General features: G+C 41.8%; 1 protein-coding gene across 3 annotated transcripts in view; it reads left to right on the forward strand.

Annotated features, from left to right (window-relative positions):
* The window catches only part of LOC142470895 (uncharacterized), a 46,430-nt gene that overhangs the window by 17,920 nt on the left and 8,273 nt on the right, over nucleotides 1–20,237 (forward strand). Inside the window, exons 5-15 of one of the 3 annotated variants that reach the window (XM_075577696.1) lie at nucleotides 3,411–3,512; nucleotides 3,768–3,863; nucleotides 7,648–7,761; nucleotides 10,622–10,723; nucleotides 11,347–11,448; nucleotides 11,751–11,846; nucleotides 13,007–13,120; nucleotides 13,749–13,850; nucleotides 14,513–14,614; nucleotides 16,061–16,165; nucleotides 17,717–17,812. In XM_075577696.1, the coding sequence (XP_075433811.1) occupies nucleotides 3,411–3,512; nucleotides 3,768–3,863; nucleotides 7,648–7,761; nucleotides 10,622–10,723; nucleotides 11,347–11,448; nucleotides 11,751–11,846; nucleotides 13,007–13,120; nucleotides 13,749–13,850; nucleotides 14,513–14,614; nucleotides 16,061–16,165; nucleotides 17,717–17,812 (1,131 nt within the window). The remainder of the gene's footprint in view (nucleotides 1–3,410; nucleotides 3,513–3,767; nucleotides 3,864–7,647; nucleotides 7,762–10,621; nucleotides 10,724–11,346; nucleotides 11,449–11,750; nucleotides 11,847–13,006; nucleotides 13,121–13,748; nucleotides 13,851–14,512; nucleotides 14,615–16,060; nucleotides 16,166–17,716; nucleotides 17,813–20,237) is intronic. The other 2 variants (XM_075577698.1, XM_075577697.1) reach the window with 2 other exon arrangements.

Consider the following 20,237-nt stretch of genomic DNA (forward strand, 5'->3'; position numbering starts at 1 on the left):
CCACCCCCTCTCGCCCCCCCCCACGCCCTCTAGCCCCCCCACGCCCTCTCTCCCCCCTCACCATTTCTCCCCTCACCCACTCTCCCCCCCTCTACTCCTCTCCCCTCACCCCCACTTCCCCCTTCCCCCTCCTCTCTCCTCCCCCTCTCTTTACTCCACTCATCCCCCCTACCCCCTCTCTACCCCCCTCTCTCCCTCTTCCTCTCTCCTCCCCCTCTCTTTCCTCCACCCATCCCCCCTCCCCCTCTCTCTCACCCCCCCCCTCTCTCCCCCTCCCCTCTCTCTCCGCCACTCTTCCCCCTCTCTCTCCCCTACACCTTCTCCTTTCTCCCCCACACGTTCTCCTCTCTCTCCCCCACACCTTCTCCTCTCTCCCCCACCCCCTCTCACTCCCCTCCCTCCTTTCCCCTCTCTCTCTCCCTCCTTCCCCCCCCTCTCTCTCTCCCTCCTTCCCCTCTCTCTCTCTCTGTCCCTCCTTCCCCACTCTCTCTCTCTCTCTCTCTCACTCCTTCCCCCTCTCTCTCCCCCTCTCACCCTCCTTCCCCCTCTCTCTCCCCCATCTCTCCCCCTCTCTCATCCTCCTTCCCCCTCTCTCTCCCCCTCTCACTCCCCCTCTCTCTCTCTCCCCCTCTCTCCCCCTCCTTCCCCCTCTCTCTCTCCTCTCTCCCCCTCCTTCCCCCTCTCTCCCCTCCCTCATTCCCCCTCTTTCTCCCTCCCTGGAGAACAAACGCCCTCACCATGGTCACTTCTCAGGGCCGCCACCTCCAGTCCTCAATGGCCACCATCAGGTCAGCGTTTCAGCATATGCCTGCTTCAGCACAGATGGCTCAATCAGCCCCTGCTGCAGCACAGGTGGCTCAATCAGCCCCTGCTTCAGCACAGGTGGCTCAGTCATCGACTGACCCACTGATTAAGCCCCCTGTGCTGAAGCAGGGATATCCTGATTGAGCCACCTGTGCTGAAGCAGGGATATCCCTAACACCTGACCGGTCGGGGGCCCTTGAGGACTGCGCCATCGTTCTACTGTCTGGAGTTATACACTTGCCGGCAAAGCTTATATCCGGATATTACCCGGTTATGGGCGGAGACACGGTTACCCGTTGAAACGAGTATATCTCCCAGAAGCCAGCGCTCCATCCTCGTCTCGTCCCAGAGCACTTCCTGCTCCATATACACGTGTTCTCCACTTTTTTCGCGGAAGACTGAACACTTACTGCCAGGGTCCGAATCCCATGCCACAACCCCCATCCCGAAACCATATACCCGCTCCCTATAACTCCTCCTATTGCCCCATATACCCGCTCCCTATAACTCCTCCTATTGCCCCATATACCCGCTCCCTATAACTCCTCCTATTACCCCATATAACCGCTCCCTATAACTCCTCCTATTGCCCCATATACCCGCTCCCTATAACTCCTCCTATTACCCCATATAACCGCTCCCTATAACTCCTCCTATTACCCCATATACCCGCTCCCTATAACTCCTCCTATTACCCCATGTAACCGCTCCCTATAACTCCTCCTATTACCCCATGTTACCGCCCCCTATAACTCCTCCTATTACCCCATATAACCTCTCCCTATAACTCCTCCTATTACCCCATGTTACCGCCCCCTATAACTCCTCCTATTACCCCATATAACCCTCCCTATAACTCCTCCTATTACCCCATATACCCCTCTCCCTATAACTCCTCCTATTACCCCACATATCCCTCTCCCTATAACTCCTCCTATTACCCCATATACCCCCTCCCTATAACTCTTCCTATTACCCCATATACCCTCTCCCTATAACTCCTCCTATTACCCCATAAAGCCGCTCCCTATAACTCCTCCTATTACCCCATGTTACCGTTCCCTATAACTCCTCCTATTACCCCATGTTACCGTTCCCTATAACTCCTCCTATTACCCCATATAACTGCTCCCTATAACTCCTCCTATTACCCCATATAACCCGTCCCTATAACTCCTCCTATTACCCCATGTTACCACTCCCTATAACTCCTCCTATTACCCCATATAACCGCTCCCTATAACTCCTCCTATTACCCCATATAACCCCTCCCTATAACTTCTCCTATTGTCCCATATGACATCTCCCTATAACTTCTCCTATTAACCCATATATCCCCTCCCTATAACGCCTCCTATTAACCCATATAACCCCTCCCTATAACTCTTCCTATTACCCCATATAACCTCTCCCTATAACTCCTCCTATTGCCCCATATAACCGCTCCCTATAACTCCTCCTATTACCCCATATAACCCCTCCATATAACTCCTCCTATTAACCCATATAACAGCTCCTTATAACTCCTCCTATTACCCCATATAACCCCTTCATATAACTCCTCCTATTACCCCATATATCCCCTCATTATATCTCCTCCTATTTCCCCATATAACCGCTCCCTATAACTCCTCCTATTACCCATATAACCCCTCCCTATATCTCCTTCTATTACCCCATATAACCGCTCTCTATAACACCTCCTATTACCTGATATAACCTCTCCCTATAACTCCCGCTATTGCTCCATATAACCCCTCCCTATTTCACCTCCTATTACCCCATATAACCGCTCCCTATAACTCCTCCTATAACTCCAAATAACTGCTCCTATAACTCCTCCTATTACCCCATATTACCACTCCCTAATACTCCTCCTATTGCGCTTCCCTTTCAGATTTTTTTGATACGACATTGGCCACTAAAGCCCCAAACACATCCCCAAACCGATCGAGTCAATTTCTCACTCAGCTAACAGGAAAAACACAAAAACCGGAAGGTACGTGTGTGTATATAAATAACCCATATAACTGCACCCATACATCCTTCTAAAGCTCCATATAACCTCTCCCTATAACTCCCTGTAATGCAAAGATTCAGCCAATAACTTGCACACTCTGAGTCAGTAAACAGTCTTAGAGATGTAATCAAAAAGGGGTTTTACTTAGCTTCAGTTATCTTCTCAGTTACAGCTTGCACAGCTAAACATACAACAGTAAAACACTTCAAACACCCGGGCGAGGGGAATTCTTGGCCTGGCACCTGCACGGTCCATGGAGAAGCTTCTGGCACTATCCCAGTCTAGCCTAGGGTCTGTTCACCCAAACACATACCATGGCACGCTTAAGCTGATGAGTGGTACTCTCCCATACAGTCACACTTCCTTTTTAGTAAATAACTCTATATATGGTAGCAAACTGCTTACCCAAAGCACATGTTATGGCATACTTAAGCTAATGAGTGGCACTTTCTCTTAAACTCCTCCTGTTACCCTATATAACCTGTCACTATAACTCCTATCGTTCCATATAACCGCTCCCTATAACTCCTTCTATTGCCCCATACAACCGCTCCCTATAACTCCTCCTATTGCTCTTCCATTTCAGATATTTTTAGTACGTCATTGACCACGAAAGCCCCAAACACATCCCCAAACCGATCGAGTCAATTTCTCTCTCAGCTAACAGGAAAAACACAAAAACCGACAGGTACGTGTGTGTGTAAATATAAATATATATATACTGTATATCTGTGTGTTTATTTTACAGGCGTAGTTAATAATATATATATATGTGTGTATTTATATTACAGGCGTAGGTACTAATATATATATGTGTATATATTACAGGCGGAGGTAATAATATATATATGTGTATTTATATTACAGGCGTAGGTAATAATATATCTGTGTGTATATATTACAGGCGGAGGTAATAATATATATATGTGTATTTATATAACAGGCGGAGTCTCTACGTTATTGCCGACTGGCAGTGATTGCACTAAGTGTAAGGCTTGTGTGAAACGAAAACTGGAAGAGATGATAAAAGGATTTGTAGGTAATTATCTCCAGTAATATAACATGCCATGTATGTGACTGGTTACTCCCCCACATCCCTACCACTCTCTCCCTCTCTATCTCTACCCCTCTCTCCCTCTCTATCTCTCCCCCTCTCTCCCTCTCTATCCATACCCCTCTCCCCCTCTCTATCTCTCCCCCTCTCCCCCTCTCTATCTCTACCCCTCTTAGACATATATATCAGTGTGTACAGTATATTACAGGCTGAGGTAAATATATATACTGTAAATAATGTGTATATTACAGGTAGAGGTAATAATATATATATATATATATATATATATATATATATGTGTTTATATTACAGGCGGAGATAATAATATATATATATCTGTGTGTTTATATTACAGGCGGAGGTAATAATATATATATATGTGTTTATATTACAGGCGGAGGTAATAATATACATATAACTGTGTTTATATTACAGGCGGAGGTAATAATATATATATATCTGTGTGTTTATATTACAGGCGGAGGTAATAATATATATATCTGTGTGTTTATATTACAGGCGGAGGTAATAATATATATATAACTGTGTTTATATTACAGGCGGAGGTAATAATATATATATAACTGTGTGTTTATATTACAGGCGGAGGTAATAATATATATATATCTGTGTGTTTATATTACAGGCGGAGGTAATAATATATATATCTGTGTGTTTATATTACAGGCGGAGGTAATAATATATATATAACTGTGTTTATATTACAGGCGGAGGTAATAAAATATATATCTGTGTTTATATTACAAGCGGAGGAAATAATATATATATCTGTGTTTATATTACAGGCGGAGGTAATAATATATATATCTGTGTTTATATTACAGGCGGAGGTAATAAAATATATATCTGTGTTTTTATATTACAGGCGGAGGTAATAATATATATATCTGTGTTTATATTACAGGCGGAGGTAATAATATATATATATCTGTGTGTTTATATTACAGGCGGAGGTAATAAAATATATATCTGTGTTTTTATATTACAGGCGGAGGTAATAATATATATATCTGTGTTTATATTACAGGCGGAGGTAATAATATATATATATCTGTGTGTTTATATTACAGGCGGAGGTAATAATATATATATCTGTGTTTATATTACAGGCGGAGGTAATAATATATATATATCTGTGTTTATATTACAGGCGGAGGAAATAATATATATAACTGTGTTTATATTAGAGGCGGAGGTAATAATATATATATCTGTGTTTATATTACAGGCGGAGGAAATAATATATATATCTGTGTTTATATTACAGGCGGAGGAAATAATATATATAACTGTGTTTATATTACAGGCGGAGGTAATAATATATATATCTGTGTTTATATTACAGGCGGAGGAAATAATATATATAACTGTGTTTATATTACAGGCGGAGGAAATAATATATATCTGTGTTTATATTAAAGGCGGAGGTAATAATATATATATCTGTGTTTATATTACAGGCGGAGGTAATAATATATATATCTGTGTTTATATTACAGGCGGAGGAAATAATATATATATCTGTGTTTATATTACAGGCGGAGGAAATAATATATATATCTGTGTTTATATTAAAGGCGGAGGTAATAATATATATATCTGTGTTTATATTACAGGCGTAGGTAATAATATATATATATCTGTGTTTATATTACAGGCGGAGGAAATAATATATATATCTGTGTTTATATTAAAGGCGGAGGTAATAATATATATATCTGTGTTTATATTACAGGCGGAGGAAATAATATATATATCTGTGTTTATATTACAGGCGGAGGTAATAATATATATATCTGTGTTTATATTACAGGCGGAGGAAATAATATATATATCTGTGTTTATATTACAGGCGGAGGTAATAATATATATATCTGTGTTTATATTACAGGCGGAGGTAATAATATATATATATCTGTGTGTTTATATTACAGGCGGAGGTAATAATATATATATCTGTGTTTATATTACAGGCGGAGGAAATAATATATATATAACTGTGTTTATATTACAGGCGGAGGAAATAATATATATATAACTGTGTTTATATTACAGGCGGAGGTAATAATATATATATATCTGTGTTTATATTACAGGCGGAGGTAATAATATATATATATCTGTGTGTTTATATTACAGGCGGAGGTAATAATATATATATCTGTGTTTATATTACAGGCGGAGGAAATAATATATATAACTGTGTTTATATTACAGGCGGAGGTAATAATATATATATCTGTGTTTATATTACAGGCGGAGGTAATAATATATATATCTGTGTTTATATTACAGGCGGAGGTAATAATATATATATCTGTGTTTATATTACAGGCGGAGGTAATAATATATATATCTGTGTTTATATTACAGGCGGAGGTAATAATATATATATCTGTGTTTATATTAAAGGCGGAGGTAATAATATATATATCTGTGTTTATATTAAAGGCGGAGGTAATAATATATATATCTGTGTTTATATTACAGGCGGAGGTAATAATATATATATCTGTGTTTATATTACAGGCGGAGGAAATAATATATATATCTGTGTTTATATTACAGGCGGAGGTAATAATATATATATCTGTGTTTATATTACAGGCGGAGGTAATAATATATATATCTGTGTTTATATTACAGGCGGAGGTAATAATATATATATCTGTGTTTATATTACAGGCGGAGGAAATAATATATATATCTGTGTTTATATTACAGGCGGAGGTAATAATATATATATCTGTGTTTATATTACAGGCGGAGGAAATAATATATATATCTGTGTTTATATTACAGGCGGAGGTAATAATATATATATCTGTGTTTATATTACAGGCGGAGAAAATAATATATATATATCTGTGTTTATATTACAGGCGGAGGTAATAATATATATAACTGTGTTTATATTACAGGCGGAGGTAATAATATATATATCTGTGTTTATATTACAGGCGGAGGTAATAATATATATATCTGTGTTTATATTACAGGCGGAGGTAATAATATATATATCTGTGTTTATATTACAGGCGGAGGAAATAATATATATATCTGTGTTTATATTACAGGCGGAGAAAATAATATATATATATCTGTGTTTACATTACAGGCGGAGATAATAATATATATAACTGTGTTTATATTACAGGCGGAGGAAATAATATATATATCTGTGTTTATATTACAGGCGGAGGAAATAATATATATCTGTGTTTATATTACAGGCGGAGGTAATAATATATATATCTGTGTTTATATTACAGGCGGAGGTAATAATATTTATCTGTGTTTATATTACAGGCGGAGGAAATAATATATATATCTGTGTTTATATTACAGGCGGAGGTAATAATATATATATCTGTGTTTATATTACAGGCGGAGGTAATAATATATATATCTGTGTGTTTATATTACAGGCGGAGGTAATAATATATATATCTGTGTTTTTATATTACAGGCGGAGGTAATAATATATATATCTGTGTTTATATTACAGGCGGAGGAAATAATATATATATCTGTGTTTATATTACAGGCGGAGGTAATAATATATATATCTGTGTGTTTATATTACAGGCGGAGGTAATAATATATATATCTGTGTTTATATTACAGGCGGAGGTAATAATATATATATCTGTGTGTTTATATTACAGGCGGAGGTAATAATATATATATCTGTGTTTATATTACAGGCGGAGGTAATAATATATATATCTGTGTGTTTATATTACAGGCGGAGGTCGTCTAACAGTGAAGGATGTGGTGAAACAATTGCTGAAGGACTGTGCCAGTGACTGTATATTCTGCAGTATCGATATCATTATGGAATTCATAAAACAATTGCTAGGTCTCTACAATAATATAACATGCAATATATGTGTGACTATTCTCTCTCTCCTATTACCCCACATACCCCTCTCACTACACCTCTCACTACCCACATACCCCTCACTAACTCCTATTACCCCACATACCCCTCTCACTATACTCTCCTATTACCCCACATCCTCTCACTATAACTCCTCCTATTACCCCACATACCCTCTCCTATAACTCCTCCTTACCCATACCCCTCTATACTCCTCCTATAACTCCTCCTATTACCCCACATACCCCTCTCCCTATAACTCCTCCTATTACCCCACATACCCCTCTCACTATAACTCCTCCTATTACCTCACATACCCCTCTCCCTATAACTCCTCCTATTACCCCACATACCCCTCTCACTATAACTCCTCCTATTACCTCACATACCCCTCTCCCTATAACTGCTCCTATTACCCCACATACTCCTCTCCCTATAACTCCTCCTATTACCCCATATAACCGCTCCCTATAACTCCTCCTATTACCCCACATACTCATCTCCCTATAACTCCTCCTATTACCCCACATACCCCTCTCCCTATAACTCCTCCTATTACCCGACATATCCCTCTCCCTATAACTCCTCCTATTACGCCACATATCCCTCTCCCTATAACTCCTCCTATTACCCCACATACCCCTCTCCCTATAACTCCTCCTATTACCCCACATACCCCTCTCCCTATAGCTCCTCCTATTACCCCACATAACCCCCTCCCTATAGCTCCTCCTATTACCCATTTAACCTCTCCCTATAACTCCTCCTATTACCCCACATACCCCTCTCCCTATAACTCCTCCTATTACCCCACATACCCCTCTCCCTATAGCTCCTCCTATTACCCCACATACCCCTCTCCCTATAACTCCTCCTATTACCCCATATACCTCTCTCCGTATAACTCCTCCTATTACCCCATGTAACCTCTCCCTATAACTCCTCCTATTACGCCACATATCCCTCTCCCTATAACTCCTCCTATTACCCCACATACCCCTCTCCCTATAACTCCTCCTATTACCCCACATACCCCTCTCCCTATAGCTCCTCCTATTACCCCACATAACCCTCTCCCTATAGCTCCTCCTATTACCCATTTAACCTCTCCCTATAACTCCTCCTATTACCCCACATACCCCTCTCCCTATAACTCCTCCTATTACCCCACATACCCCTCTCCCTATAGCTCCTCCTATTACCCCACATACCCCTCTCCCTATAACTCCTCCTATTACCCCACATACCCCTCTCCCTATAGCTCCTCCTATTACCCCACATACCCCTCTCCCTATAACTCCTCCTATTACCCCATATACCTCTCTCCGTATAACTCCTCCTATTACCCCATATACCCGCTCCCTATAACGCCTCCTATTACCCCATGTAACCTCTCCCTATAACTCCTCCTATTACCCCACATATCCCTCTCCCTATAACTCCTCCTATTACACCATATACCCCTCTCCATATAACTCCTCCTATTACCCCACATACCCCTCTCCCTATAACTCCTCCTATTACCCCACATATCCCTCTCCCTATAGCTCCTCCTATTACCCCACATACCCCTCTCCCTATAACTCCTCCTATTACCCCATATACCTCTCTCCGTATAACTCCTCCTATTACCCCATATACCCGCTCCCTATAACGCCTCCTATTACCCCATGTAACCTCTCCCTATAACTCCTCCTATTACCCCACATATCCCTCTCCCTATAGCTCCTCCTATTACCCCACATAACCCTCTCCCTATAGCTCCTCCTATTACCCATTTAACCTCTCCCTATAACTCCTCCTATTACCCCACATACCCCTCTCCCTATAACTCCTCCTATTACCCCACATACCCCTCTCCCTATAGCTCCTCCTATTACCCCACATACCCCTCTCCCTATAACTCCTCCTATTACCCCATATACCTCTCTCCGTATAACTCCTCCTATTACCCCATATACCCGCTCCCTATAACGCCTCCTATTACCCCATGTAACCTCTCCCTATAACTCCTCCTATTACCCCACATACCCCTCTCCATATAACTCCTCCTATTACCCCACATACCCCTCTCCCTATAACTCCTCCTATTACCCCACATATCCCTCTCCCTATAACTCCTCCTATTACCCCATGTAACCTCTCCTTATAACTCCTCCTATTACCCCATATTATCACTCCCTATAACTCCTCCTATTACCCCATGTAACCTCTCCTTATAACTCCTCCTATTACCCCATATTATCACTCCCTATAACTCCTCCTATTACCCCATGTAACCTCTCCTTATAACTCCTCCTATTACCCCATATTATCACTTCCTATAACTCCTCCTATTACTCCATATAACCTTTCCTTATAACTCCTCCTATTACCCCATATTATCACTCCCTATAACTCCTCCTATTACTCCATATAACCTCTCCTTATAACTCCTCCTATTACCCCATATTATCACTCCCTATAACTCCTGCTATTACTCTGTATCACCTCTCCCTATAACTGCTCCTATTGCCCCATAAACCGCTCCCTATAATTCCTCCTATTGCCCCATATAAGCCCACCCTATAACTCCTACTAGTGCTCCATATAACCACTCCCTGTAACTCCTCCTATTACTCCTTATATCTACTCACTTGAACTCCTCCTATTGCCCCATATACCCACTCCCTATAACTCCTATTGTTTAATATAACTGCTTCCTCTAACTCCTCCTATTACTCCATATAACTGCTCCCTATAACTCCTCCTATTACCCCATATAAGCTCTCCCCTTAACTCCTCCTATTATCCCATATAACCGCTCCCTATAACTCCTCCTATTGCGCTTCCCTTTCAGATATTTTTAATACCACATTGGCCACAAAAGCCCCAAACACATCCCCAAATCGATCGAGTCAATTTCTCACTCAGCTAACAGGAAAAACACAAAAACCGGCAGGTACGTGTGTGTCTGTGTGTGTGTGTGTGTATAAATAACCCATATAACTGCACCCATACATCCTTCTAAAGCTCCATATAACCTCTTCCTATAACTCCCTGTAATGCAAAGATTCAGCCAATAACTTGCACACTCTGAGTCAGTAAACAGTCTTAGAGATGTTATCAAAAAGGGGTTTTACTTAGCTTCAGTAATCTTCTCAGTTACAGCTTGCACAGCTAAACATACAACAGTAAAACACTTCAAACATCCGGGCGAGTGGAATTCTTGGCCTGGCACCTGCACGGTCCATGGAGAAGCTTCTGGCACTATCCCAGTCTAGCCTAGGGTCTGCTCACCCAAACACATACCATGGCACACTTAAGCTGATGAGTGGTACTCTCCCATACAGTCACACTTCCTTTTTAGTAAATAACTCTATATATGGTAGCAAACTGCTTACCGAAAGCACATGTTATGGCATACTTAAGCTAATGAGTGGCACTTTCTCTTAAACTCCTCCTGTTACCCTATATAACCTCTCCCTATAACTACTATAGTTCCATATAACCGTTCCCTATAACTCCTTCTATTGCCCCATACAACCGCTCCCTATAATTCCTCCTATTGCTCTTCCCTTTCAGATATTTTTAGTACATCATTGACCACGAAATCCCCAAACACATCCCCAAACCGATCGAGTCAATTTCTCACTCAGCTAACTGGAAAAACACAAAAACCGACAGGTACGTGTGTGTGTAAATATAAATATATATATATACTGTATATCTGTGTGTTTATATTACAGGCGTAGTTAATACTATATATATATATGTGTGTATTTATATTATAGGCGTAGGTACTAATATATATATGTGTGTATTTATATTACAGGCGTAGGTACTAATATATATATGTGTATTTATATTACAGGCGTAGGTACTAATATATATATGTGTATTTATATTACAGGCGTAGGTAATAATATATATATGTGTATATATTACAGGCGTAGGTAATAATATATATATGTGTATTTATATTACAGGCGGAGTCCCTACGTTATTGACGACTGGCAGTAATTGCACTAAGTGTAAGGCTTGTGTGAAACGAAAACTGGAAGAGATGATAAAAGGATTTGTAGGTAATTATCTCCAGTCATATAAAGTGCCATGTATGTGACTGGCTACTCTCCCACATCCCTACCCCTCTCTCCCGCTCTAGCTCTACCCCTCTCTCCCTCTCTATCTCTCCCCCTCTCTCCCTCTCTATCCATACCCCTCTCTCCCTCTCTATCTCTACCCCTCTCAGACATATATATCAGTGTGTACAGTATACTACAGGCTGAGGTAAATATATATACTGTAAATAATGTGTATATTACAGGCAGAGGTAATTATATATATATATATATCTGTGTGTTTATATTACAGGCGGAGGTAATAATATATATATATCTCTGTGTGTTTATATTACAGGCGGTGGTAAATATAAATACTGTAAATAATGTGTATATTACAGGCGGAGGTAATAATATATATATATATATCTGTGTGTTTATATTACAGGCGGAGGTAATAATATATATATATATATATATATCTGTGTGTTTATATTACAGGCGGAGAAAATAATATATATATATCTGTGTTTACATTACAGGCGGATGTAATAATATATATATATATCTGTGTATTTATATTACAGGCGGAGGTAATAATATATATATATCTGTGTGTTTATATTAAAGGCGGAGGAAATAATATATATATCTGTGTTTATATTACAGGCGGAGGAAATAATATATATAACTGTGTTTATATTACAGGCGGAGGAAATAATATATATAACTGTGTTTATATTACAGGCGGAGGTAATAATATATATATCTGTGTTTATATTAAAGGCGGAGGTAATAATATATATATCTGTGTTTATATTACAGGCGGAGGAAATAATATTTATCTGTGTTTATATTACAGGCGGAGGAAATAATATATATATCTGTGTTTATATTACAGGCGGAGGAAATAATATATATATCTGTGTTTATATTACAGGCGGAGGTAATAATATATATATATCTGTGTGTTTATATTACAGGCGGAGATAATAATATATATATATCTGTGTGTTTATATTACAGGCGGAGGTAATAATATATATATCTGTGTGTTTATATTAGAGGCGGAGGTAATAATATATATATCTGTGTTTATATTACAGGCAGAGGTAATAATATATATATCTGTGTTTATATTACAGGCGGAGGTAATAATATATATAACTGTGTTTATATTACAGGCGGAGGTCGTATTCCAGTGGAGGATTGGGTGAAACAATTGCTGAAGGACTGTGCCAGTGACTGTATATTCTGCAGTATCGATATCATTATGGAATTCATAAAACAATTGCTAGGTCTCTACAATAATATAACATGCAATGTGTGTGACTATTCTCCCTCTCCTATTACCCCACATACCCCTCTCACTATAACTCCTCCTATTACCCCACATACTCCTCTCCCTATAACTCCTCCTATTACCGCATATGCCCCTCTCCCTATAACTCATCCTATTACCCCATATACCCCTCTCCCTATAACTCCTCCTATTACCCCATTTAACCTCTCCTTATAACTCCTCCTATTACCCCATATTATCACTCCCTATAACTCCTCCTATTACTCTGTATCACCTCTCCCTATAACTCCTCCTATTGCCCCATAAACCGCTCCCTATAAATCCTCCTATTTCCCCATATAAGCCCTTCCTATAACTCCTCCTATTGCTCCATATAACCACTCCCTGTAACTCCTCCTATTACTCCTTATATCTACTCACTTGAACTCCTCCTATTGCCCCATATACCCGCTCCCTATAACTCCTATTGTTTAATATAACTGCTCCCTATAACTCCTCCTATTAATCCATATAACTGCTCCCTATAACTCCTCCTATTACCCCATATAACCTCTCCCCTTAACTCCTCCTATTATCCCATATAACCGCTCCCTATAACTTCTCCTATTGCGCTTCCCTTTCAGATATTTTTAATACGACATTGGCCACTACAGCCCCAAACACATCCCCAAACCGATCGAGTCAATTTCTCACTCAGCTAACAGGAAAAACACAAAAACTGTCAGGTATGTGTGTGTGTGTATATAAATAACCCATATAACTGCACCCATACATCCTTCTAAAGCTTCCTATAGCTCCCTGTAATGCAAAGATTCTAGATTCAGCCAATAACTTGCACACTCTGAGACAGTAAACAGTCTTAGAGATGTTATCAAAAAGTGGTTTTACTTAGCTTCAGTTATCTTCTCAGTTTTAGCTTGCACAGCTAAACATACAACAGTAAAACACTTCAAACATCCGGGCGAGTTGAATTCTTGGCCTGGCACCTGCACGGTCCATGGAGAAGCTTCTGGCACTATCCCAGTCTAGCCTAGGGTCTGCTCACCCAAACACATACCATGGCACACTTAAGCTGATGAGTGGTACTCTCCCATACAGTCACACTTCCTTTGTAGTAAATAACTCTATATATGGTAGCAAACTGCTTACACAAAGCACATGTCATGGCATACTTAAGCTAATGAGTGGCACTTTCTCTTAAACTCCTCCTGTTACCCTATATAACCTCTCCCTATAACACCTATCGTTCCATATAACTCCTTCTATTGCCCCATATAAACACTCCTTATAACACCTCCTATTGCCCCATATAACCGCTCCCCATAACTCCTCCTATTGCCCCATATAACCGCTTCCTATAACTCCTCCTATTGCTCTTCCCTTTCAGATATTTTTAGTACGTCATTGGCCACTAAAGCCCCAAACACATCCCCAAACCGATCGAGTCAATTTCCCACTCGGCTAACAGGAAAAACACAAAAACCGGCAGGTATGTGTGTGTGTGTGTGTATAAATAACCCATATAACTGCACCCCTACATCCTTTTTAAGCTCCATATAACCTCTTCCTATAACTCCCTGTAATGCAAAGATTCTAGATTCAGCCAATAACTTGCACACTCTGAGTCAGTAAACAGTCTTACAGATGTAATCAAAAAGGGGTTTTTCTTAGCTTCAGTTATCTTCTCAGTTACAGCTTGCACAGCTAAACATACAACAGTAAAACACTTCAAACAACACGTGGGGGAGCCCCAATCAGTTTAGCCTGATCCCGGCAGAGCGAGGGGAATTTTTGGCCTGGCACCTGCACGGTTCATGGAGAAGCTTCTGGAACTATCCCAGTCTAGCTTAGGCTCTACTCACCCAAACACATACCATGGCACACTTAAGCTGATGAGTGGTACTTTCCCATACTGTCACACTTCCTTTGTAGTAATCAACTCTATTTATGGTAGCAAACTGCTTACCCAAAGCACATGTTATGGCATACTTAAGCTAATGAGTGGTACTTTCCCTTAAACTCCTCCTATTACACTATTTAACCTCTCCCTATAACTCCTATTGTTCCATATAACCGCTCCCTATAACTCCTTCTATTGCCCCATGCAACCGTTCTCATAACTCCTCCTATTACCCCATATACCCGCTCCATATAACTCCTCCTATTGCTTCTCTACCTCAGACACTCCGTATACGACATTGACAACTAAAAAATCCCCAAACACATCCCCAAACCGATCGAGTCAATTTCTCACTCAGCAAACCGGGAAAACAAAGAAACAGACAGGTACGTGTGTGATATATATACAGTATATATATATATATAATATATATACTGTATATATATATACATACAGTGCATTTTACCATTCGTCTGGGGATGGTGCGTGTGTGTGTATTTATATAACCCGTATAACTGCCCCATTACATCATTCTAAAGCTCCATATGACCTTTCCCTATAGTCCCATATAACTGCTCCCAATATCTAATCCTATTACCCCATATAACCTAACCCTATAACTCCTCCTATTGCCCCATATATACGCTCCCTATAACTCCTCCTATTACCCTACATACCCCTCTCCCTATAACTGCAACTATTACCCCATATTATCACTCTCCCTATAACTTATCCTATTACCCTATATTATCACTCCATAAAACGCTTCCTATTACCCCATATAACCGCTCCCTATAACTGCTCCTATTACCCTACATATCCCTCTCCCTATAACTCCTCCTATTACCCCATATTATCACTCCCTATAACTCCTCCTATTACCCCATATAACCACTCCCTATAACTCCCCCTATTACCCCTTATACCCGCTCCCTATAACTCCTCCTATTACCCCATATAACCACTCCCTATAACTCCTCCTATTACCCCATATAACCGCTCCATATAATTCCCCCTATTGCTTCTCTCCCTCAGACACTCCATATACGACATTGACTACTAAAAAATCCCCAAACACATCCCCAAACCGATCGAGTCAATTTCTCACTCAGCAAACCGGACAAACAAAGAAACAGACAGGTACGTGTGTGATAGAGATATATATATTGTATACAGTACTAGCTGATATACCCGGAGTTGCGCTGTCCTGTGATGCCGTGCAGCCATTTTAACTGGAGCTGCAGGGGGAATAGATGAATTTGCAGGGGAGAAGACAGAGGAGGCCGCACCACGCCGTTGGACCCCACCGCAGAATTTGTGAAGAAGACGGAGAAGGCTGGGGGATGCCCCCCCCCGCTGGTAAGCAGTCGCCAGCGGCCTAAATGCACATGCCCGTGGCGACCAGGCGAGGGCATTTGTCGGCCCCTGTGTGTATATATATCTGTGTTTTGTATTATAGGCAGAGGTATTAATATATATATATATATATATATATATATATATATAAACAGAAAGAGAGAGAGAGCGCACGCCCCATAGCATAATACTGCGTGATTTATTATAAAATTGGGGATGGGGATGGAAGGAGGGGGGGGGGGGGAATCGCACTCACAGGATAAAAAGTATTAAAATGCAGTTTGTGAATTAATTCACCACCATCCGGTACTGCTGGGCAAGGTCACTTCCCGATAGCTGGTCAGGATCACCGCCAACCGGATGAGGACGCCGTTATACTCAGTGGAGAGCTGAATTGGAACAGCATACAGACGGTACAACGGCGTCCTTATCCGGTTGGCGGTGATCCTGACCAGCTATCGGGAAGTGACCTTGCCCAGCAGTACCGGATGGTGGTGAATTAATTCACAAACTGCATTTTAATACTTTTTATCTTGTGAGTGCGATTCCCCCCCCCCCCCCCCCCTTCCATCCCTTCCCCTATTTTATAATAAATCACGCAGTGTTATGCTATGGGGCGTGCGCTCTCTCTCTCTTTTCCTGTTTGTAGATATCCGTGGAGGTGGTTTATCCCTTGTGAGAGCAGCAGAAGATCCCTTGCACACACCTTATACCTCCTTTTGGACTGATCATTGAAGGACTGGTTGGATTTTATATTATAACTTTACACTTATTTTTCATTTTTTTCATCATCTTTTCACCTTTTTAGCACTTTTTGCACATTTTTTATTTTTATTTTTTCACCCACATTAATGTATTTTTCTATGGTGTTGTTTTAAGTATATTTGTTTATTATGCTTAGTATTTAACAGTTTTATCACACATGTATATCTTGATTTTTAAACACATTTAGGAATCTTACACACTTTTCGTATATAAGATATTAGCACTACAGTTTATTTTTACACGTAGCAATAGAGTATTATTCTGGCGCCACATCTTTTGTTTTTTTATATATATATATATATATATATATATATATATATATATATATATATATATATATATATATATACATATATATAGTGGTTGACAAATCACCAAAAAATCTACTCGCCACACAAAAAAATCTACTCGCTAACTAGTACCAAACGTGTGCTGCTTGGGCCAATATTTACTCGCCCAGGGGTTAAATCCACTCGCCCGGGGCGAGCAAATGTATAGGTTTGTCGAACACTGTATATATATATATATATATATATATATATATATACTGTATCTTTCTCTATATTACAGACGGAGGGTCTACATTATTATCGACCGTGGACCATTGCTTGAAATGTACGGCTTGTCTGAAACAAAGACTAGAAGAATTGCTGAAGGGATTCCTGGGTAAGTATCTACTAATATAACATGCAATACACAGGTAATCCTCGCTTCCAACGTGGCACTTTACAACGAATGGCATATCTAGCGCTTTAGAATGCAACCCTACGGGACGTTTTTTGACGCCTGAATGCGTTATCTGACGCCTGAATGCGTTATCCGACGCCGGAATGCGTTATCCGACGCCGGAATGAGTTATCCGACGCCGGAATGAGTTATCCGACGCCTGAATGCGTTATCCGACGCCTGAATGCGTTATCCGACGCCTGAATGCGTTATCCGACGCCGGAATGTGTTATCCAACGCCTGAATGCGTTATCCGACGCCTGAATGCGTTATCCGACGCCTGAATGCGTTATCCGACGCCTGAATGCGCTATCTGACAACTGAATGCGTTATCCGACGCCTGAATGCGTTATCCGACGCCTGAATGCGTTATCCAACGCCTGAATGCGCTATCCGACGCCTGAATGCGCTATCCGACGCCGGAATGAGTTATCCGACGCCGGAATGCGTTATCCGCGCCTGAATGCGTTATCCGACGACGGAATGCGTTATCCGCGCCTGAATGCGTTATCCGACGCCGGAATGCGCTATCCGACACCTGAATGCGCTATCCGACGCCTGAATGCGTTATCCGACTCCTGAATGCTTTATCCGACGCCGGAATGCCTTATCCGCGCCTGAATGCGTTATCCGACGCCGGGATGCGTTATCCAACGCCGGGATGCGTTATCCGACGCCGGGATGCGTTATCCGACGCCTGAATGCGTTATCCGACGCCGGAATGCGTTACCCGACGCCTGAATAATGAGTTATCCGACGCCTGAATAATGCGTTATCCGACGCCGGAATGCTTTATCCGACGCCGGAATGAGTTATCCGACGCCGGAATGAGTTATCCGACGCCTGAATGCGTTATCCGACGCCTGAATGCTTTATCCGACGCCTGAATGCGTTATCCGACGGCTGAATGCGTTATCCGACGCCTGAATGCGTTATCCGACGGCTGAATGCGTTATCCGACGCCGGAATGCGTTATCCGACGCCTGAATGCGTTATCCGATGCCGGAATGAGTTATCCGATACCTGAATGCGTTATCCGACGGCTGAATGCGTTGTCCGACGCCTGAATGCGTTGTCCGACGCCTGAATGCGTTATCCGACGCCTGAATGCGTTATCCGACGCCTGAATGCGTTATCCGACGGCTGAATGCGTTATCCGACGCCTGAATGCGTTATCCGACGGCTGAATGCGTTATCCGACGCCGGAATGCGTTATCCGACGCCTGAATGCGTTATCCGATGCCGGAATGAGTTATCCGATACCTGAATGCGTTATCCGACGGCTGAATGCGTTGTCCGACGCCTGAATGCGTTGTCCGACACCTGAATGCGTTATCCGACGCCTGAATGCGTTATCCGACGGCTGAATGCGTTATCCGACGGCTGAATGCGTTATCCGACGGCTGAATGCGTTATCCGATGCCTGAATGCGTTATCCGACGGCTGAATGCGTTATCCGACGCCAGAATGCGTTATCCGACGCCTGAATGCGTTATCCGACGCCTGAATGCGCTATCCGACGCCTGAATGCGCTATCCGACGCCTGAATGCGTTATCCGACTCCTGAATGCTTTATCCGACGCCGGAATGCCTTATCCGCGCCTGAATGCGTTATCCGACGCCGGGATGCGTTATCCAACGCCGGGATGCGTTATCCGACGCCGGGATGCGTTATCCGACGCCTGAATGCGTTATCCGACGCCGGAATGCGTTACCCGACGCCTGAATAATGAGTTATCCGACGCCTGAATAATGCGTTATCCGACGCCGGAATGCTTTATCCGACGCCGGAATGAGTTATCCGACGCCGGAATGAGTTATCCGACGCCTGAATGCGTTATCCGACGCCTGAATGCGTTATCCGACGCCTGAATGCGTTATCCGACGGCTGAATGCGTTATCCGACACCTGAATGCGTTATCCGACGGCTGAATGCGTTATCCGACGCCGGAATGCGTTATCCGACGCCTGAATGCGTTATCCGATGCCGGAATGAGTTATCCGATACCTGAATGCGTTATCCGACGGCTGAATGCGTTGTCCGACGCCTGAATGCGTTGTCCGACGCCTGAATGCGTTATCCGACGCCTGAATGCGTTATCCGACGGCTGAATGCGTTATCCGACGGCTGAATGCGTTATCCGACGGCTGAATGCGTTATCCGACGGCTGAATGCGTTATCCGACGCCAGAATGCGTTATCCGACGCCTGAATGCGTTATCCGATGCCGGAATGAGTTATCCAACGCCTGAATGCGTTATCCGACGGCTGAATGCGTTGTCCGACGCCTGAATGCGTTATCCGACGCCTGAACGCGTTATCCGACGCCTGAACGCGTTATCCGACGCCTGAATGCGTTATCCGA

Source organism: Ascaphus truei, chromosome 20, assembly GCF_040206685.1.
Source record: "Ascaphus truei isolate aAscTru1 chromosome 20, aAscTru1.hap1, whole genome shotgun sequence".
NCBI classification, from domain to species: domain Eukaryota; kingdom Metazoa; phylum Chordata; class Amphibia; order Anura; family Ascaphidae; genus Ascaphus; species Ascaphus truei.